Genomic DNA, 23,998 nt, shown 5'->3' with positions numbered 1-23,998 from the left:
CATACGATATATTCCGAATATATCCGAATTGCAGCCATGTAATTACCTTGGATTCAAAATGGCGGTTAATGTATAAATTACATGCTTGAGTGTCAACAAAAACTATAGTACAATGTTACTTTTACGTTATTCTTGTAATATAACAGTTGGTTTTACTGGACCATGATTTATTCAACTGATACATCCATGGTAAGTTCCACAGTATATTTTGTAATATATTATGTCGTTAGTTAACTTCAATCTTGACCGTAGGCACTTCTGACTTCACCAGTTCATCTGTTCATGACCACACTGACACTGTCCACAGATACCCCCAAAAAGAAACCCCAAATGGCAAATACAAATACTATAGTTACATATATTATACCCTTTATTATATAACGTCACTATAACATATCTGACGTAATTGTTTGGGGATAGGCCTACATGTGTTCATGACAGAACCACGCACTTTCTACGTATCAACATATTTATCGTTAAGGGTGCAATTTTTTTTTTTTTTTAGAATTATCAATAATTATATAATAATTTCAAAATAAATCATTCACCTGTTTTCGTGTTAATAAATGCGAAGTAGGTCATCCTTATTGACAATTGATATTAAGAATGTTAAAACCAGTCTAAAAACACCTTTCCCGCATTTTAAAAATTATAGTAAGCAGTATAAATGTAATTATTTTTGTTCGGTTATTTTTTATTTAAACTGAAAAAGAAAACACAGACAAATGCAAACAAAACGAAAATTGTACACCTTAATTGACAGTCATTCCAGTTCACAATTGTCACATTGTTATACAAAATAAAAGCGAAATAAGATCCACGTGTGTGCACAATCTATCCGAGAAAAATAAAATCCATGTAGGCATCTTAGCCATGCATAACAATGAACATGTATGCATCTGCAGTACTGTGCCACTACAAGAAAACGATTCCGAAACTGATCATGAGATGGGTGATGTGTGATCATTCATTTTCATAGTAATATTTTTAACAAGACAAAACAAAAAAGTACCAAATAATTCTGGGACAATAGTGTAGCGTTTATGGGCTAAAGGTGAGGTCATGGGCGGTTTATAAATAGCGGGGTCAACGATCCACATCTACTGCGCCGAATCACCGGACATGCAAATCGTTTTGAAGAGGTTGTTCAGGACAACAGAAGATGTTGTTACTGCCTAAAGAGCCTGTAAACAATGTTTACATGCTTGTTTTGAGAGGTTTTTTCTTGTTTTTAAACTGACATTTAATTATTTAATTTTCATCGTCTCACGTTCCATTGAAGTTTAATGTTAAACACTATATAAATGATATTTCTGACCTTTGTTTACTGGTGGGTTTTTTCATTCAGCAAGTCAATAGGGCAGTATTGGTAGATTCACTTTAATTATTTTGTATTCATGAATATTTATTCATATTCAAGACCCCATATTCGTGATACGTATCATATTCGCCACTTGGTGTATTCGTTCTAATATTAGTTGTAATCCATGAAACTACATGTATCCTGGACCTATCAAATTCCGTCCTATTAACAGGAAATCACTACTGCGCATATTCAATCCAATAACCGGATAAATTTAACACCATCATTGTTTACCTTGTCTAATACAGAGTAAAATAACATTTTTTTGTAATTACTTACCTTTGTTGTTAACGAATGTAAAATTCCTACCAGGACGTGAATATTTGTAAAAAAAATTAACACCATCGAAATCCATCCCATGTGAATGTCACAAATGTGGAATGTATGGAAGACCACATCCGTCATAAAATTAAGGCAACAAGAACAACAGATTGTTAACGAAGCAAATGTGAATGAATTATGAATATATCGACACGTTTTTGATGAACATTGGTTGTCATCCAGCACCACTGCATTATGTTCAAGATTAGAAAGTTCCCCTTGCTTTTTTTTTTTTTTTGGTTTGTTTCCGATTGAATTTTTGTAGATGCTTTGTAAACAGTCATGCCACTCTTAACGGCTTTTCAAGTAGTCAAAAAAATTTCATGAATATAGGAAAATGGTTTTCTTGTGCTAACAGGTTTTATAGACAGCTGAAAAAAGAAGAAAAATCAATTAATGTTTCTCAATAACAATTGTGGATCTGACACAAACAGCATTCCATGCATCACACACACACACACACACCCCTCAAGTAAGAGTGTCAGTCATGTGACTTTTAACCAAATATAGACAAAACTAATGTAGACGACAGTCATTATTGATCTGTCAAGTCTAGTCTCTTCATTTATACAGGTTTTAATCTATTAATAGTATTATAACCTTTGGATATGGTTTTTGCACCCTCATTTTCTATTTTGATTGATCGAGGCTTGGTTAGTTGATACATATGCAGTAGAATTATAGTTCGTGCTTGCGCAGTTTGATTAGAAAGAGTGCGGAAGTGAAATGGGACGGAATTCGATAGTTTAGGATAGGCCTATTGTGTAGTTATTTGTTTGCAATCATAGGCACAGCCATTTGACAGTAATGTTAATATGATTCTGAATAAATGTTCTTATGGAGATTCTGGCATTTTCGTTTAATTCTGGCAAAAATCAGCCTCTCTCCCCCCCCCCCCCCCCCCCCCCCCCCCAAAATCCCAATAAAACAATGGGAGCCAATACCCCTATGAGTATGAGGTGGAATAAAATGATGCTATTAACATGCCCCAAAACCACCTCTTACTGTCATAGTACTCAAGCTAATTATTAGGCAGTCAGGATTTAACATGATAACAAGATTTCAAGCACTCGTTTGACATTGGTTTACAAAACTCGCCTCTACGTAGATCTTAAATTTGTATTATTTATTGTGTACAATGCAAAAACAAGGGCGTGAAAAGTGACTGTGGTCAACCTTAAAGTTTAAGTTAACTCGCTCCAAACTGTTTAACACATGTTTACACATTCACAGTATGAAAACTAATCATCATATTTCCTTTTTCTTTTTTTTATAATATACTTTGATAATATAATATACTTACCCCATGGTAATCATTAGAGGGGTACTTGCACTATGGTAATCATTGGAGGGGTACTTGCACTATGGTAATCATTAGAGGGGTACTCGCACTATGGTAATCATTGGAGGGGTACTTGCACTATGGTAATCATTAGAGTGGTACTTACCCTATGGTAATCATTAGAGGGGTACTTACCCTATTGTAATCTTTAGAGGGGTACTTACCCTATTGTAATCATTAGAGGGGTACTCACTCTGTGGTAATCATTAGAGTGGTACTTGCACTATTGTAATCATTAGAGGGGTACTTGCACTATGGTAATCATTAGAGGGGTACTTGCACTATTGTAATCATTAGAGGGGTAATCGCTCTATGGTAATCATTAGAGGGGTACTTGCACTATGGTAATCATTAGAGGGGTACTTGCACTATGGTAATCATTAGAAGGGTATTTACCCTATGGTATTCATTAGAGGGGTACTTACCCTATTGTAATCATTAGAGGGGTAATTGCTCTATGGTAATCATTAGAGGGGTACTTGCACTATGGTAATCATTAGAGGGGTACTTACCCTATGGTAATCATTAGAGGGGTACTTACCCTATGGTATTCATTAGAGGGGTACTTACCCTATGGTATTCATTAGAGGGGTACTTACCCTATGGTAATCATTAGAGGGGTACTTGCACTATGGTAATCATTAGAGGGGTACTTGCACTATGGTAATCATTAGAGTGGTACTTGCACTATGGTACTAGTAATCATTAGAAGGGTATTTACACTATGCTAATCATTAGAGGGGTACTTACCCTATGGTAATCATTAGAGGGGTACTTACCCTATTGTAATCATTAGAAGGGTACTTATCCTATTGTAATCATTAGAGGGGTAATCGCTCTATGGTAATCATTAGAAGGGTACTTACCCTATTGTAATCATTAGAGGGGTAAACGCTCTATGGTAATCATTAGAGGGGTACTTACACTACGGTAATCATTAGAAGGGTATTTACCCTATAGTAATCATTAGAGGGATACTTAGCCTATGGTAATCATTAGAGGGCTACTTAGATCAGTGGTATTTTGTGTGGTTGATTGAACTGTAAATTTGTTTTTTAGTGAGAACTAACCAAAATGGCTGAGAGTCAGCCGGATGAGGCATGCACGTACCGTGAAAGCTGTCGACGTAACGGATGGACACTTCCTCTACATGGGTTTCAAATCATTGCGTGGGTCGTCGTCATCTTCTTCCTACTCATTTACTTCACAATGATTGTTCCTACACTTCCACTAGAATGGCAGCCAGCTGGCTACATTGTATCCTTTCAAAACATACATGTATGTATAATATCATTATGGACTGTTTTACAGTGCTAACCACTATTTTACTAGACATTTAAGAGTTTTTCCTTTTGTTGGTTGAGGTTAGGGAGTGGTGTTCACAGGGAACAACCATTTGCTGTAAACAGTACTGCAATGTTGACTGAAAGTAAGGGATTGGGTTCATGTGGTTAAAGGGACTCCCCTGAATTGTTGGGGCAGGGAGTGTTAATGTGGTTAAAGGGACTCCCTTGAGTTGTTGGGGTGGGGGGGGGTGTGTTAATGTGGTTAAAGGGACTCCCCTGAGTTCTTGGGGTGGGGAGTGTTAATGTGGTTAAAGGGACTCCCCTGAGTTCTTGGGGTGGGGAGTGTTAATGTGGTTAAAGGGACTCCCCTGAGTTCTTGGGGCAGGGAGTGTTAATATGGTTAAAGGGACTCCCCTTAGTTTGCTGCCATTGTAACGTGTACAACACTTGGAGCCTTTTTGGTGACTGAAATTACATCTTTGTTTTTAAACACACGGGGCCGATTTCATATGTCTGGGTTTCGAAACACTGGGTTATATCAAAACCTAGGTTTAACACTGGTTTACGTAAAACGCTGAAAAACTTGACCAAGACATACACCCGTGGTGCATTTCACATGTGTGTGTTTTACCCGTGTTTACAAAACCACGCTTTTTACATGGGTTACTCGCAAATTTGGAAAGGGACATAAGCGAGGAATAGCTTACACTTCATCACTTTGTAGTTGAAACTCGTTACTGGTATATTATTAGCATTCGCGTTCGAGATGGGGGATTAGCTACCTCCTTACCCCTCCTCCTCCAAATGTGGAGCAAACCTTGACATTCTGTCAAAAATTATGGACATATTTGGGCAAAATGAGCTGGCCTGAAAACATTTCACCATGTGTTTCCATCATTTTACTCACAATATTATTAATCCATGTCAAATGCTTACAGAACCCTACATAGCTGTTGGTAATAATGCAAATATAAATAAACGTTTTGTTATTGGCATTTACCTTTAATTCTAACATAATATAAAAAAACAAAAGATGGGACGCGGACGCCTGAGGAAACCGAGACAACGTTTGATCAATTTTTCAAAACTGGGGACCTATATCGCCTTGTTCCCCCTTTATTAAGATGAGACAAACACGAAAGTATGTCATTATAAGACTGCAGTCTATGATAGATGTTTATTGCTATGATTCAGGTGGTAACCGATCAACTTCCAATGCTAGTACTTCCCGTTTTCGTGCAGTTCATACACAAAGAAGAAAATGTTTATTTTTTACTCATTTAGTAAATAACTACAATGTATATTTATTACCCCAGTGACCACTCATAACAGGGAAAATATTTTTCATATTTTCTCAATGAGAAATATTCTGCAGTGGTGTGACGTACAATATTACTGGATGATTTGACGCTTACAAACCAATGACTTTGTCGGTACTAAATATAACATCATCACAATTTGGCAAACACACAAAATGACGTTATGTACTTTGATGAGATTGTGATCGCGACTGTTTTAATGTTAAATTTAAAACAAAATGTCATTTTAACGCAAATCATTGTTTATATTTTTAGCAAAATAACGATAACTTTTGTTTTTGAAAATTATCTGTGAACGTGATTAAAATGCAAAGTTATAGCAATACCCAGAATAGTGTGTAAAGTAGTTTACATTGTTTCTATAGCCTACATGTGCGTACATGTGTGTCTACAATAAAGGCGTTTAGAGAAAACATAGCTGGGGCAATAAACAGAATAGCAAACTCGGTACCAGTTGTTATCAAATTTATGTTCCGAGTGAAATACTTTTCATTTGTCACTCACTAAAGCTCGCGACAACTAAAACTTATTTGATAATAACTGGTATCTCATTTATTATCCTGTATATATCTCAGGCGCTTTGTTGTTCGTTCGCCTCAAACATGGTGAAGGGGTGGATCTAATTATATAGTTGTGCTGAAAAAAAGGCAAACGGGCATCTTGTCTAAAGGGGGAGGGGGTTCGAACCCCCCTACCCCCACCCTGTATTCGCTTCTGTGGTGGCTTCAAATGATCTCTAAAATACGTTCACATTTCATGGCTCTGCAATACTGACATAAAACACAATTTTGCTGCCGAAATTATCCATGAAGAAAAGTTACATTGAGCAAACCCAGCGAAAAACCACCTCAAGGGCAGGTTTAAACAAGCAATACAATTGTAACCCAGTGTTAAACTAGCATTACTGAAAACCAGACGTGAAATGCACAGTAAACATGACCCAGGGTTTAACCTAGGTTTAAACCATATGTTTCCAAAACCCACCGATAACCTAGACATATGAAATTGGCCCAAGGTGTTTTTTGTTATCCTGTTTTTTGTTATCCTAATGTAGTAACCAAAGCATATTATATTTTATGATATTAAATGAGAAATGATTCCTACAAACATTAGCAGATGACTGCAAACACATTAGATATTCAGACACTAGACATTTTATACAATAGACGGGACAGGACACCAGACCATGCCATATAAGGGGAGGTATACAAAGTCTCAAACTGCAGTCACCTCATTTAGCTGCCTACTTTTGACAGCCTCCTACATGTACTTTCAAATAAAAAACGTATTTTTTTCCTCCCCATTCTTTTTTTCATTCATTCATTCATTCATTCATTAAGTACTACTACACTCATCACCTGTGAACAGTTAAACTGAAGATCTCGAGTGATTTACTAGTAAATAAATATTATAAACTGGTTCTCAAGACTTTTCTTCTGCACTGTTTAATAAGGGTGGGATGTCTGTCTGTCTGTCTGTTCCTTCGAGTGAGATATGATTCTTGACGCGTGGCTAGATAAACGGCTTGGTGAGTGCTGTGCTCCTGGTGTGTCTCGTTGTTGCCACGACTATCAACCCAGCGGACGAGGCTGTGCTGAAGAAACGTTTCCAGCAGACATTGGCCTTCTTTGATCGCAGTAAACACCGGCACGTAATTGAGGATGAGCACTGCTTTCTGTGTGAAGTGAATGTGTAAGTACACGCCCACACAGTCTGGGGTTTTTTGTTCTTAATAAACTCACATACTGGCCTTGCCCTATAACTTTGTTGTTGTTTTGTTTTTTTTTTGTTTTTTTAAAGCTGCAGATACATGACATTGTGTACAATATACTGAGCAAGAAAAGAAACATGCATATTTTTAATATATTTTTAATCATACAAGTAATTTGGCAAATGGACTGTCAAAATGGACTTAAAATGTTTATAAGACAATTAATAGCTATTATTAATACAGACAAAAACTAACACGATTCAAACTAAATAATTGCAAGTAAAGGAAAGAAGCTATTACAGAGGTGGCGTTTTTTTTGCCATTATATTACTCATTTCTTACTTGTAGCTTAAGTTGTCAATTTTCGTAAATCCAACATTTTTCTGGTCATCATAGCATTTGTAGTGGCTACAAAATTAATTTGATGGCAGCCAAAAAACCAAGTTCAGGTGCTTAGTTTAACTGTGTAGAAGGTGTAGTATATATGGACATGTATGAACATTGTTTTTGTTACCAGTAACCAGTGAGGAAATTCATTGAAGAGTAGACATACATATATGCATGTAGCTTTTACTTTTTCTATGGTGGAAATGTTGGGGTTGGTTTTTTTTTGTCTCTCTCTTTACTGCCTTGTTACATGGCTTTTCAAACCTGCATTTATGTAATGAAGGCAGAACATAGCCCAGTGGTAAAGCACTCATTAGATGTATGGTCGGTCTAAGATCCATCTCCACTGACGAATGTTTCATAACCCCCAAGTGAAATATGAAACCAAAGATTGTAACCAACAGCATTTAATTTAATTTGTAAAGGTTACACCCCTGACCAGACCTACATGTATAGCCGTTTGTATTGCAACTCTGGCAACTTGTCAGTTTTCCAGTTTATGTATATGAAGACACTGATTACAGACAAATCCCTATTTTGGTTTAAATATTTACGGGGTTCATGGGAATCCTGGAAAGTCATGGAATATGCAAATGCCATTTTCAAGGCATTAAAATTCATTGATAGTGGAAAGTTTTGGGGGTGTGTGTGGATTGTTTAACAGTTAATTTTGTCTAATTTAAAATAACACCAGTGTTCGAGATTAAATTTTTTGGCCAGTATCCAAGTTGGATACTAACATTTCAAAACCTGGGTTCTTGAAGTCTGGTATCCAAAATTAAATTCTGGTATCCCCGGGATATCAGGATACCGTTAATCTCGAACACTGGACACAAGAAGACATTGAACATTTGCATTTGTTGTATTAGGAGAATTGTTGAAAAATCCTTTTAAAATCATGAAAGTGCCATTAGAAAGCCTTTTCGGTTCGTGGAATTTAGCAGATAGCAAACATTTGAACCCTGACTTGAATTAAAAGCTGCAGAACACTTTTTACTATTCTTAGTAATAGTATTTTACAAACTTGCTTAATAACATTTTTGACCTTCCATATATTAATCTTTTATTATTATTATTATTATTATTATTATTATTATTATTATATATCATTCTGTTTGATTTTCTAGTGGTGTGAAGTCAAAGCATTGCAGTGTATGCAACAAGTGTGTTTCAGACTTTGACCATCATTGCAAGTGGCTCAACAATTGCGTGGGCGGACGGAATTACCGGTGAGCGTTGATGGAAATTGCATTTGTTTTCTCAAGTATTATACAGAACTTATCAGACCTCTCCATTTAAGGGGATCGAGCTGTCATTGTGGCTCCCTATGACTCCCTAAAATGAGTTCAAGAAGAGTAATGTTTAACTTCCTTTAGCATGTCAAGTTCCACAAAAGGATTAACTACATGTACATGTAGGGCTCACACTTAAGATTTGGTTGTACCTAGATGTCAATTTTGAATGCTTTTTTGTCACGGGCAAACCGCTCACTACCAGCAGTTGTGAGCCTGCCTACCACAATTTTAAACCAGTAACTTTTGCCACAAATGTAAAAACCCAAAATTATCCATTCAACCGATGGCACTAATTTTTATCCAGTAGAAAAATATTGTCATCCGTAAAGTCTCTGATTGCCATCGGTTCTGCCTGAAATATTGATGCTCAGTATGGTAAGATCTTAAATGGCTCCCCATAATCTGTTAGGGGAGCAGTTAATCACTGGGCTAAATTTGTTTCATAGTAAGGTGTGCTGCAAAGAAATGTACATGTAGTCAGTTATTAACCTAACATGATGGACACTCGGGGCCGAATTTACGAAGCCTCTTTTTTCTTAAACGCTGGTGTTTAAGCATTGTAAATGTATGTAGTTACACACGTGTAATACATAAACAGGTGTTTAAGCATTGTAAATGTATGTAGTTACACGCATGTAAGACAAACAGGTGTTTAAGCATTGTAAATACTACAAAGCATTGTAAACACTACAATGCTTAAACACCTGTTTATGTCTTACACACATAACTACGTACATTTAAAATGCTTAAACACCTGTTTATGTCTTACGCGTGTAACTACGTACATTTACAATGCTTAAACACCTGTTTATGTCTTACACACGTGTAAGTTATAGTGCAGGTGTTGCTGTCTTGTTGATTCTGTGTATGTCATAATATAAATACTGTTATCTGTATGTTATCTGTATTAATGTTGTTACAGGTGGTTCATCATGACTGGCTATAGTGCAGGTGTTGCTGTCTTGTTGATTCTGTGTATGTCATTATATAAATACTGTTATCTGTATGTTATCTGTATTAATGTTGTTGCAGGTGGTTCATCATGACTGGTTATAGTGCAGGTGTTGCTGTCTTGTTGATTCTGTGTATGTCATTATATAAATACTGTTATCTGTATGTTATCTGTATTAATATATTTACAGGTGGTTCATCATGACTCTGGTTAGTTCATGTGTTGCTGTGTTGATCATTCTGTGTATGTCATTAGCCCAGTTCATCGGTTACTTCACTGATAGAAACAGTGGTAACATCCTCAAACCATTCAGAGGTTAGTTCTTCTTCAATTGGTTGTCTTTGTTTTTCATAGTATTTTAACATGAAACACAAGCAGCACTCACAGGTCTTCAATTTGGCAAATTAGAAGGTGATGGCCATTTGGCTTAGACCGATGAAGATTGTTTTAGGTATTTACTATATTATTCCGCTTTGCTTGTAATACAAAATATACTACACTGTGATTTGCAACATACACGTATATATCCAGTTGTAACAAGCAGTAGCATACGGTTGACATACATGTATATTATGAAAAACAGCAATAGCTATATTCCACATAGATCTATTTTGTTAAGAATGTAACCATCAGCTAATCAAAATTCAGATCATCTTTCCATACAAGTATCGAAATAAGCAACGTGTCTGGTAACCCATGTACAGGTTACCACAAAATACAGACCTCAGCCCCGTTCCACGAAGTGATCTTAGCCCTACTATTGCCATAAATACCTACCATTGCGACCTTACTTTTTTACGACGTAGCTTACTGTTGTCGTAAATTACGGTGAAAATTTACAATTGGTACGAGACAATTGTAAGCCACTAACATAGATGTCAAATGGCAGATCTATAGATTATGATTTGATCATTTTCTAAGAAGGATACTGACTTTTTACCAAATACCTTCGATGAAAAACATTCTAGGCCATATGACCATCACACGAAAATACAGGAGATAACTCTCATGTCTTATGCATTCGGCGATTACTGCTTAAGCAAATAAACTGACAAAGTTACTTATGAAAGTCTGATACCAATTAATACATCCGAGATGTTCCGAAAAGTCAGTAACTAATTTATTATTTAACTAATTCGCACTTCTTCACAATGAAGATTTTAATCATTAAAGGGACACTTATGACTGCCATACGGTTGCTTTGTAGAACGGCGGTAAAGTTTACGGTGCCAGTTGTAAAACTCACCTGAAGTCGCTACAATTAACCTTAGCTACAATTATTACATGGAACAGGGCCCTGGTAAATTGTAGGTTACGACACATTTATATTTCCATTATTACTACGAAATCCCTTCACAGACGCACTAATTAATATAGTAATAATTTGACTGTACTGATACAAATAACACTCAGTTTATTTAAATGTAACTGGTTTGTGTTTTGTTTAATAAGATTTTGTGGCGAACTTTCTTGATATGTGGTAACCCCCTGATAACCTGAATCACCATTTTTGACGTATTCCAATGCTTGTCATGGCAATTTAGTACAAATAATAACCCAGTAAATTCCAGATAATGATAAATGCTGTTGCAGATCAATTTTGCTACAGCTTTTTGCAGTGGCATTGCCGATTGCCATTTTAATCTTGAGGTCTGAACCGTCATCCATGCCATTTAAATCTTAGTTTTGGAATAAAATGTAATAATTTTGACTTCTCCTTTTTTTCATTTCCAGATAATATTAATAGGAAAACTGCTGGTATGTATTGCACATTATTTTTATACTTAATTTACACTAAATTATTTAAATTTGATGGTGTAAATATTGGACATGGGGTGAATTAATCTTTTCATTAATTTAAAATTAAAAAAAATTGGGGGGGGGGGGAAATGTCATATTAGAAAATGGAACTTTTGTAAATCTATTCATGTTTGTGAATTCCTAAAGGGAGCTGTGTTTGTTTTTTTGGTTTTTAAAACAGATTTATGAGACATTGATTTACAGTATTGTAATGTTCAATAGAACATGGAGGACAGCTTAATATGTAATTGTTCTCTTTATATAGGAATTCTACTGTAATTGCACACTTAGTCTATTAATTTTGTTTCTTGTTCTTTGATATCAAAGGCCATGGTATATGTGCTCTCCTGTCTGTCGGAAAGTGCATAAAAAAGATCCCTTGCTGCTAATGAGATAATGTAGCAGGTTTCCTCTGCAATCTAATTAAAATTAGCTCCACTATTACATGTGGATCTAACACCAGCCAGTTGGAGCTCATGTCCACCAATCAAAACCTTACTTGCAGAATCCTGCCAGTGATTTAAAAATAATTTGAAAACATTCCGAATTATCCTGAGGGTATACGATATGTTTCGTGTGAATTACGAATGCCGTAAAACATGTTTTATTTTATAAAATAAATAATTTGTATTGTAAAACTGAAGACTGATTTAGTTTGGTTTTTTTTATAAATAAATAAATAATTTTTAATGTAAAATTGAAGACTGATAACCCACCCCGTACGTATTGGTATGGTTCGCTGTACTGCGGCCACTAAAATAGGCTCGCCCGATATTTTTAGAATTTGTATGCTCCCAAATAACGTTATAAAAGGCGAAGTGTGATTGGTCAATATTTAAATTATTATTTACAGACGAAATGTTACCTGGACATTGGGGACTATGCAGTGTTGTTAGCAATCCGATTAAAATTAGTTCTACTGGTCTAAATACGGCATTCGTAATTCACATGAAACATATCGTATACCCTCAGGATAATTCGGAATGTTTTCAAATTATTTTTAAATCACTGGCAGGATTCTGCAAGTAAGGTTTTGATTGGTGGACATGAGCTCCAACTGGCTGGTGTTAGATCCACATGTAATAGTGGAGCTAATTTTAATTAGATTGGTTTCCTCTGAAGACTACGTGTTACAATTATCAAATAGCCGATGATTAATATCAATTTTCGTTTAGTGGTGTTAACTTAATTGTGGTAGTCAGGTAAGCCCCACATTGTATACAAACTAGTGCAGTGGGTATCAGCATATTTTAAAAATAAAATCATTTAGTCTTATTTAACTTACTGTGCTAGCACAACCAATATTTTATATAACGCGAGTCATAACCTTCACTGCAGAATTGTCTCCCTTGCCGGATGTGTATATGGACATTTGTGCATGAGTAGACCATCAACTTTGTTCTCAATTCTGCAGTGCTTCCTATTTTACTGAGATCAATTTTTGTTTTGTTTTACATTCTTTAATTGTAAAATACATTTTATTTTTCATTTCTCCTTGTTCCCCCTTGTTTGTATATGGGGATAGTTCAGGCTGGTTTGTCCGTGACCATGCTATGACTCGCTTGTTTTGTCATGCCTGTATGTCCTGATCTTTTGACCGGCTGTGCGATGTCTGTTCCGCTTGGTTCTCAACAATTTGGGCTAAGTTTAAGAAGCAGACACGGGAAACAATGGAAGAGTGAAGTAAGGAGCGAGAGCGAACAGAGAACAGAGTGGATGCAACATCCAGTCCACCGTGTCAACGATGGCTGGGAAATCCAGCAGTACTTGACAAAGTTTGTGGAAGGGTTGTAGGTGCAAAGATGCCTCATGTTCCTCCCTCCCGCTGAAGTCATGGTGACGCCAGCAAACTGGCAGTGTTGCTGTGCTGATTCTCTCTACTTCATCTGAAGCAGGCAAGTTGTTGCCCAAGAACGACCTGGGTCTGGGTTGTGGGGGTTAATAATAGGACGCCATATACACACCTGGAAGGGCGCCAGGGATCTGTAGTGGTGTCTGCCATTGTAGGTCCCTCTTCGACTACTTACAACTATCATGAAGATTGATGCCAGCTTGCCAGGCCCTCTGTGGGGGTCAGGCCAATTGTAGGGCATCATTGGAGTCTGGGTGCCGTAGTTCATGCCAGCTCTCTGGTGGAAGATTGTCATTGGCAGTGCCGGTGTGCCCCGCATCTGTTGGTGGTTGCACCAGCATCAGTGATTGCACTCGACTGTGGGTGAAGTGGTTGGGGTCTCGTCATCATTGGTCACAGATCCTACTGTGGTGTGCTGGGTTCAGGACTCGGTGTGTGGGACCAGAGGGGCCAGTCGATATGGCGCCGGGGTACTGCCATCTGCAACTGCACATGTGCGGGAGACTGCCACATTTTTGGGTGCCCCTGTTCCAGGGTATAGTGTCCAAGGATGTACCTCTTGGTTTCTTGGGCAGAGGTGTGTGGTCACAGTGCAGCAGTTACTGTCCTGAGCCACAGGCGTCCCCCGACTTGAAGGACTCTTACATGCTTGTCATGATTCACAGGGATTGTTGGAATTACCTGCGCTTTCTTTTCAACAGCAAAGCTTATGAGTTTTGAGTGCTGCCATTCGGTTGGACAACGAGTCCTCGTGCCTTCACTCGTTTAGTCAAAACTGTTGATTTGGTCATTTCGGAGATTTTGAATCGAGAACGAGGGTGATGGCCTACCCATGAGCAAGGGAGAAAATTATTCTGCAGTGGACATTATATAACATTGGTTGTGCTAGCACTAGATTTGAGTATGAATAATAATGAAAACTAGATACAACTTATATAAGTTTAGCTCTTACTACTATAGTCTGTCCCACAGGGAACACCTTTTTTCATACTATGAAATTTACTACACGTTATTTATTTCTAAGCCGATATATTTGTAAACTGCACACTTTGTCGCTGGAGAAAAATTATTGCAGTTGGTTCAAGTGATCGTTTTTGGTTTTTCATTTTGTGGGGGGGGGTTTTGTTGCAACGGTTACTATGTTTCAAAGGTTACAAAGGTAGACGACAGTCACTTTCTGCACCCTTGTTTTTGGCTTCATACACAATAAATAAAATATATCCAAGAGTAATTTTTTGTTATATATTTGACAAAAGATACTCTTTTTTTTTATTACTTAAACTTGGTATTTTGTTGAGAATTATGAAAAATAAAAACATACCGGTATCGACCTGTAAACAGCGTTGTCTGCTTATTATAGAATTTGACGGGTCAAGGTTAGTAGACCAGTTTTTATTTTAATGTTGCAAAGCATTGTAATATTATAGCGAAATTTTGATTTTATGTGAAATTACGGTAAGATATGCTGTATTATGTATGAAGCTGAAACAAAGTTGTGAAGAGTGACTGTTGTCGACTTTAAAAGTTTAAAAGAGGCGAACATTTTGCCTTTAGTAAAATCCTTTCCAAACTGCTGTAGATGTAGGTGACAAAGTCTCAAGTTGAAAGCCCTGATATCATAGATTCACAGACTGTTCTAATTCTGTTCTAATAATCGACATATTCTTGCAGGGAACGAATCCAGCGTTGCTGTGTTTTCTTTTATTTACATCCCCGTGCCAGACTGGGTGTGGCTGACAGTTCTGGCGATCACGATGTTTTTGGTCATCATCTGCCTCGGCTTGTTGGTTCACCTCCTCGCTTTCCATTTCTACCTCAGTGAGTCCGTGAATCGACAGTGTTCTTTGTCTGCTGTGTTTTCTTTTAAAACTTAAACTGCGATCTAGGCAGGTGGTATGCAGGCTAGGCATTTTCGAAGCGATCTTAATGCTACGAAATAGTAAAACCATCATAGGCTATGATGTCACTATAGCACACGCCATAGTGACATCATATAGCTTACGATGGTTTTACGATTTTGTAATGCTAAGATAGCTTCAAAAATATGTGCACAGGAATTTATGCACAGGGGTCTAGACCATGGCGAGCGAAGTTTATATGGGTTGAGTTGAACTATCCCAGAATATATATCAACATTTTTTGTTTTGTTTTTTTGAAGTTTCGATCCCTGAACACACTATCCTACACCCCAAACCCCTCCTCCCTCACAATGTGTTATCACATTTGTTTCATTGCATTTCTTTTTTGACTGCTGTTATACTCACCGGATCCAGACCCAGCTCTGGTGTGTTTTATCACTTTTGATTTGGGGCATTTCTTTTTCGACTGGTACAATACTTGCCAGATCCAGAGCCAACTCTGGTGTGTACAGGGTTATCACAGTGGGTTAAATTGTCCAATTTTATTTTCCAAGCCTGGAAAGTCATGGTATTATGAGTTGGGTCATGGAAAATTACTCCCTCTATTCACCCCCACCCCCATTTAAAATAAAATACAAAAAGAGGGGTAATTCACATCATAATATAATAGTATATTGATGATTGCAAAACAAATACAGGGCTCGTGCTGTCGTTCACCAAAGTGACCAATTGAGAAAAATAAAACAAAATTGCGAAAGAATTTTCGGTTTGGCAAAAACAATTTGCGAAATATTTTTTTTCCATCTCAATTTTTAGAACCAAACATGCTTTCAACCAGTTTTGTTCAATTGATCCATCTTGCGGTGTGAATAAGCGCCATTTGCATGTCTGCATGGCCAGTCTACTATTCAATAGTGTACTGCCAGCTCCTTGTCGTAAAGCTAGAAAACGCGATTAAATAATATGAAATACTGTTTAAGACACGTTGCATTGTTAATACTAAATGTTTCATTACTAGCAACAACAAGTTTTACTTTTTAATAGTCATGTTTTGCCGTATGGTAAATGTGGCAAATCTAGATCACGTGGTTGAGTTCATTTCCACGAAGTGGGTGCGTTGGTGAGGAATACATATTGTTTCTCACTTATATACAATCATTATTAGTTAAAACTTTCTACATTTACAGATGTTATTTGAAACATATTTAGTGGGGAAATTATAATTTATTTGTGCTATGTCTACTGATATAATATTAATGCCAACATTATACATCCCTCCTCCCTTTGCAGAGAAATACAAAACTCTTCAAACACTGCGTGAAACTGAAAGACTTGTGAAAGACAGTCGCACGCCAGTCTTTTGATAGCAGTAACATATAAATATGTTTCCTTTGTCTTTATTTTGGGCGACTGGCAATAATGTACTGGTACTTACCATTTGACACTTGTGGTGAAAAAATATATGTATAGTGTGTATCTTAGTCCGGTGAATCTATGGGGGAACATATATGATTATATCAGATCAAATTTGAGTTGCTTCTTTCAAATTACAGAGAAACATGCAATTTATATCATTATCTGATGCTTACAAAAAGTAGAACTGCCTCTTTTGGGATATATACATGTACCAGTCGTAGTGCACTGACTTCAGTGAGAAGTACTGTAGAATACTTTATTTTCACGTGGAATTTATTTTCGCGTTTTTCGCGTGTGAATGAAATTCGTGAAAATATATTCCACGCGAAATTTTTTTTTATAAAGGCCGACAAAAAAATAAAATAAATATGTAGTCTCGTTCAACTATACCACATTAGTTTCCGATGTACGAGGCTAGTAGTAACAAAGCGGTGCTCCCTCCTGTCGCGGAACAAACCACAAAACACAAAAGCTGTTTAAAACTTTAAATCAAGAGCACGATTGTAAGTACATATATGATAATAAAACAATACTAACACTAAAAAGCTTTATGCTGTTTTCCTTCGCATGTGCTAGCGATCAGTTCATCGGACAGAGTCTACACATGTTCAACGACAGAAGTAAACATGCATTATCACAGTATATTAAAAATGTGGAAGTGAAAAAATCTGGACTGGGCTATGTTCAGATGTTTCACAATTTTATTTTTATTTTTGGTTTGTTAGCCAATCACAAACTGTTTTGAACTAGTATTTTGATGGCAATAAATATTGCGTCAATCAAACTTAAGTTACTGAGTACTAGTAGCTTGTGCCTTCAAATTTCATTTCGTTTGTTTTCGGTTTTTGTTTTTATAACAATTATAAGGACAATAAAGTCTTGATTGGTTAAAGCAGGAAAACTATTGTTTTATGTGTATAGCATTTGTGTGTACATGTAGGATTAGTTCTACAGATTAGCATAACAACAGGCAAAACTAAGTTCCGTTTTTAAAACAAAATTATTGACATCTGTACTTCGTTTTTTTATTGATGGGGGTTGGGAGATTCGCAAATATAAATATTCGCGAATTTTCATTAAATTGCGCAAATTTGATCCCGCGAAAATAAAGTATTCTACAGTAACTCAATGGGCTCAACGAAGGGGATTGACCCTAGACTGACCGCACATCAGACGAGCACTTTACCACTGGACCGGCCTCGGTGGTGTCGTGGCAGGCCATCGGTCTACAGGCTGGTAGGTACTGGGTTCGGATCCCAGTCGAGGCATAGGATTTTTAATCCAGATACCGACTCCAAACCCTGAGTGAGTGCTCCGCAAGGCTCAATGGGTAGGTGTAAACCACTTGCACCGACCAGTGATCCATAACTGGTTCAACAAAGGCCATGGTTTGTGCTATCCTGCCTGTGGGAAGCGCAAATAAAAGATCCCTTGCTGCCAATTGGAAGAGTAGCCCATGTAGTGGCAACAGCGGGTTTCCTCTCAAAATCTGTATGGTCCTTAACCATATGTCTGACGCCATATAACCGTAAATAAAACGTGTTGAGTGCATCGTTAAATAAAACACTTCTTTCTTTTACCACTGGACTACAGCCAGCCTTAAACATCAGCAGCATTTCACTATTTGATTAGTAAAAAACATAGATCCCCTAAAACAATGTCATACAAGACGTAAACTGAATAATAAGTACATATTAGCATATACTAAAAGAACGAGAAATGAAATGCCAAAATGTAATTGGTGAATACATGTTTAGATTGGCGAAAAAAAATGAAGATGGGCAAATTTTGGGGCGAACAAAAATAGCCACCCAGGGCTAGCCTTGAAATAAAATAAAAACCTTATTGATCATTTAGTGATCCTATCATTAAAATCACCTGAAGTGCCTACCTACCATACACCTTAAGGTAGTACTAAACAAAATAACTTCTGGCTGGGTCAAAGTTCGAGGTGCACCCAACTTTTGATAAAGAAGTGAACACCACAAGTCCTGTGATTGATGATAAATTTGAGTGTTTTGATTGTAAAAAAAAAAGTTTCATCTGGGCAAAACATGTATGCAATTTTATTTCATCTAGCACCACTGTGTCAAGTAGCCTTGTGCTTAAAATATGTATGGAGTACCTGTAAAAAAAAAAGTACTAAAATTTTGTGCAGAACTAGGGTAGTCATAGACACTACCCGTTATCTCAGAAATGAGCAGCTTGACCCCCAATTATTTCTGATTCACTTTAAGGGTGAGGTGTACTATTTATATAGTTAATATTAGTTTATTTACTGAACGGATTAGAGAAAAAGACTCCATCATATATGGCCATATGGGATATAAAAAGTACACCCTCGGTGGTGGAAATTTTAACCCTGGGACGTTGCTGTATATGTAACTGTAACTTAATAAAGATAAATATCTTATAACCCAGTTGTTTAGTTGAAGCCAAATTACATCTTACAAATGTTTATGATTTGTTGATTTCTTACAGGCTGTTGTTACCACTGTATTAATGCAATTCATTTCTTGATTCTTATATTGCAGCTTATAAAAAGATGAGTACGTATGACTACGTTTTACAGCAGCGAGAAGTCCCAGAGAAGGATCCGAAATGCAAGGATGTAAAGAAGACATGGTCTAGCAAATTCAGATTGGTGCGGTCACATTGCATAGAGAATATTTTAACATAAACAGGCATCTGAAAGGGGGATGTGGTGCTTGGGTATGTGAGACTTGTGCTGGGTAATGTCAGTATGATACGAGTTGGAAGAATCAAAGTGGGGTTGGGTATGTGACGACTTACCCATTTGTCACAAAGTTATGTCCCTTGAACTTAGGAGATAAAAAAACAAAATTTTCCTGCCTTTTTTCCCCCCCACATTGTCTGAAGATAATGAGCTGAAATTTTGTGTATAATCTTATCATTAACAGTTACAACCCATTTATTTACAGTTATGGCCTTTGAATTAATGCTAGTGTCAGACTACCAACTGCCACAACAAAGTTGGCCTACCTTTTGCTCTCATGACTTTTACGACTGTAGTTGCTAGTCTGAGTGCTCTTACAACTTGATTTTAGTGGTATACGTGTATGACTTCTACAACTGATAAGTTGTTAATCTGAGCACATCCATCGTAAGTTGGGAGTTGGAGACATTATACAATTCAACTGTCAAGTTAGCCAACATCGTTGTGCCAATTGACAGTCTGATCCTAGCATTAGGCTGCCTTTCCATTAGTGCGGTTTTACCTGCGCGGCTACTTCTGCGTGGATTTGCATTGACGTCTTTCCATCGACACGGGTACTAACCGTGTGGCAAAAAAATGTCGACCATGTATCCATTTTATTCCAGCTGTGCGGCTCAAACTGCATGGGGAATCCATAAAATGATGTCTTTTTGGGGTCATTGCCCATGATTACCCATCTCCCGTACTTGTGTATTTTATAGTGTTATTTAATTTTCCAGTTTTCGGAGTAGGCATTTTTAGCATTCTTCGTGCAATGGGTGAAGAAAGTTCACACACAAGAATTGTTTTTTTTAACTGACTTGGTAATTGAAAACCCGGGATTTATTACCAATCCATAAGTCAATATAAGTAGTACCAGATCTGAACTAACAATTGCTGGACGAAGATCGCAAGAAAATTCGCATCCAAGATATGAGAGGTGCAATAATAATAATTATTATTATTATAATTATAATAATAATTTAATATTATGCTACTATTATATACAGAATATCAATGGAAAGTTGATAAACACAACCATCATAATGAATTAAAATAATATTAGGTTCACAAAACTAGGCCCCATGTCAACACAGTATCAGTGATAGATCCAGGAATTTTGCAATGTGTTAATTTTGAAAGATTTAAATTTTATCAATTTAAAAATTATTTATTGAAAAAAAGATGATTAATGCAAATTCGGACCCCTATACCTCCCTGCTGAATCCGCTTATGTCAACACCCTTTATCCTCTTTCAATAAAAAAAAAGAAAGACGTACCGGTACTATAATAATACGAAATGAGTTATAGCAAGAATTATTGTTATTTTAGGAAGTAAACTATTGTGTTTTTAAAGTAATTTTTATTATTATTATACGGTGGGTTGTTCGGTCCCTATTACCCACTGAAATTGTGGTGGCAATAAAACATAATAGGTTCCATGTGGCATTGTTGCAAGCTATGCAATATACTAATAGATTGTTGTATTGCTGTTTCTGATAAAACAATATTTATCAATTATTGACCGTCATTGAGGGCAATATCATGTTTTATGGATTGAAGAAATTGATATTGACGGAGGCCAACAGCCGAGGTCATTATCAATTTCTTCAGGCCATAAAACGTGATATTGCCTGAAATGTGGTCAATAATTGTTTTATTACATAATGTCATCCATAAGACTTGTACATTCCTGCTTTGTTTACCAGAATCAAAATACGCCAACGCTTATAATTTCCTACAATGCGTTAAAACTGATGGGATTTAGTGACGTCACGTAATCCTATGACGTTGTATGACACGCAGAGGAATGCGGAAATAAACTGTTGAAACATTACCAAGACAAAAAATCTAATTCGAGAGGTTATAACCAGCAAGAGTGCCAAAATCATATTAATAGAAAAAAAGAAAAAAAAAGTGATAAATCTGAATATACATTTATACTGAACAGTTACCGATTACCTTCAAATACATTTTTTATTTGTAACATAAAATCCTGAGAGTGCCGATCCCAACTGAATTTTGATGTATCATGTACGTTTCTAAATCTGCGATATATTCCATACACAATTTGACGATTACTGACCTTGTTTTTGTCGTATTTGCGTAAATAAACTTGGTATGGCTAGAGATGTTATCTTTTTGCTGAAGGACAGCAAAGCGTTTTGTCCCAAGTTTGTGCTTATTTACATTAGAATTAGCAGTTGACGTTGCATTACGTTACATACTCATTAATTGGATAGAATTTTGTCTCATCTTTATTTTCATTGGTCAGGGCAGTATCACTTTTGATGGACCGGTGAGACCATTTCAGGGCAATATCACTATTTACGGACAGTCATGTGACTGGTTTTTGACCAATAAGAATACAGATATATTTTCACTATGTAATAAATAATAATATTATGAGTGTAGGCTGCTTGGTATTAAACTCTGCATGATATCACTAAAGGCTTTAGTATCTGATGCATGTTACCAGCCTTTCCTTGCCTGAAAGAAGCTCACAGAGAACGGTCTTTTTACTTCTTAGTGGACCTACAAATCCCTAAACATATTCCAGCTTCTCAGGAGACATATGAATATACTGATAATTTTTTTCGGTATCAAATTGAAGCTCCCGCACTAGATTACGGAAACCACCCTGCTCCAATCTCCTCATTATTTTGTGTTCGCAAAATATGTGTGTCCTTTTACGTATGTTAGATCTCATATCCAATAGTCCGTACATCCCTCCTACCTTTTTTTTTTTTTTTTTTTAGAAATATAACTTCAGTGTTTTGGAATAGGCCTATAATAAAAAAAACAAAAAAAACCCAACTATTTTTGTGTCCAGTTTAGAAAACAATCTGCTCAGAAATAAATAATTTGTAGTAAATTAAATAGTATGGGGGGATGGGGTGGGGGGCTGCAGCATTCCCTGTGGGAAGGACTATAAGTAATGTTTCAAATCTCGATTTGATCAAATGTAGTTTTTTCTGTAGAAGTTTCATTAGTAATGGATCTTCGTCATTTAACAATGACATGTTTCAATTTGCATATGGCCGCTTAATTAATGACGTCACATGGAGTGAACCGTGTCATAAGAATGCCTCAATGGAAATGTATCAGCTGCGCGGGTCGAACCGCTAGGTGGCTAGCCGTGCGGCAATATCCGCACTAATGGAAAGGCAGCCTTAGGAGATAGGAAAATGATGTATGTTTATACATGTACTCTCAAAATGCTTGTTTAAGTAGCTGTTTCAGCTTTTATTTACTGTGTTAATAATCTGTTTTGTAGAATCGTGTCGATCCTTCAAAGGCAAAAGGTTTATCGGATGCAGAAAATAGTTCAGTACATCCTAACAAGTAAGATTTTTTCTCATTTTGCATTGTTGGTTTAAGTACTAGATATTTACTTTTAATGAGACTATGCCAAGTTTATTATCACTGTAGCATGTTTCTGGCTCACAGTCTTTTTAACGGCAAGCATTTACCATAGTTTGACACCCAATAGCTGATGTATTATTCATGCTGGAGTGTCGTTAAACATTCATTCATTCACTTTAACAGGTAAATAGAAAATATCAAATGAGTGGCTATTAGATCCAATTACACAGTTAATTACACTTTATTAAATTGAAACTGTACATCATACATGTTTTTGTTTTTGTTTGTTACAAAAGTAACTACATTTCAATATATGTTTTTGTTGTTGAAAACATGCTGTAACACTTGATTATTTGTAGCCCCGAAAAGAAAAACGGTGACATTAGTAAAAGTAAAGAGGCGGTCAAAGGAGAAACTCCACCTCCAACTGCAAGTCCGATTCTACTAAAAAAAATGGTAGGTATTTAGAACTGTTTTTTATATTAAGATAATAAGAATGACAGGCAGAGGGTGATAGATGAGAAAGATCAATGAATGTGTGAGCCAGCTTTGACAAGACTCTTCTGAGAGTGACAGAGTCCTCTTTAATTGCGTAAATTCTTACTACCGCTGGCGAGATATCTCGCCCGAGGTCAAGCCAGTCAACATACTGTACATTGTTTACATTGCATTCCCCAGTTCATATTTCCCACCGTTTTGCACACGACACTCACTGGAAATACGAAACAGGAAACACTTACTGACACTATGGCTGCTTTAGGTTTCCATTTTTCAATGGAAAACACCTTGGAATTTTGAGTTCAAAAAGTGGTTTTCGGAAAGTAATTTCGCTTGACAATAATGGCAGCACATCGTGGTCGTTTTCAGGGATCAATAGCTGATTGTGACAGCTAATTTGATAATAAATTTGATCGTTTTACCAATAATGAAAATCACCAAATATTGGGAATAATGGACATAAATACTGGACAGCTGGCCACAAATGCCCATAAGTAAATGCAACTTTTTCGAT

At 36.6% G+C, this 23,998-nt stretch overlaps 1 protein-coding gene across 3 annotated transcripts in view; it reads left to right on the top strand.

Moving 5' to 3' along the window:
* Positions 1–23,998, top strand: part of LOC121388173 (palmitoyltransferase ZDHHC1-like) — a 38,432-nt gene that overhangs the window by 215 nt on the left and 14,219 nt on the right. For 2 of the 3 annotated variants that reach the window (XM_041519421.1, XM_041519424.1), the window contains exons 1-10: positions 60–189; positions 4,086–4,283; positions 7,148–7,323; positions 8,857–8,958; positions 10,167–10,291; positions 11,711–11,734; positions 15,300–15,446; positions 19,438–19,547; positions 22,898–22,965; positions 23,346–23,442. In XM_041519421.1, the coding sequence (XP_041375355.1) occupies positions 4,101–4,283; positions 7,148–7,323; positions 8,857–8,958; positions 10,167–10,291; positions 11,711–11,734; positions 15,300–15,446; positions 19,438–19,547; positions 22,898–22,965; positions 23,346–23,442 (1,032 nt within the window). In that variant the 5' untranslated portion in view covers positions 60–189; positions 4,086–4,100. Of the gene's footprint in view, positions 1–59; positions 190–4,085; positions 4,284–7,147; positions 7,324–8,856; positions 8,959–10,166; positions 10,292–11,710; positions 11,735–15,299; positions 15,447–19,437; positions 19,548–22,897; positions 22,966–23,345; positions 23,443–23,998 lie in introns of those variants that run through there. The other variant, XM_041519422.1, reaches the window with a different exon arrangement.

The sequence above is a fragment of the Gigantopelta aegis genome, chromosome 14 (assembly GCF_016097555.1).
Source record: "Gigantopelta aegis isolate Gae_Host chromosome 14, Gae_host_genome, whole genome shotgun sequence".
NCBI classification, from domain to species: Eukaryota; Metazoa; Mollusca; class Gastropoda; order Neomphalida; family Peltospiridae; genus Gigantopelta; species Gigantopelta aegis.
The sequence above is the reverse complement of the archived record's forward strand: the minus strand, read 5'-3'. Positions and strand labels throughout refer to the sequence as shown.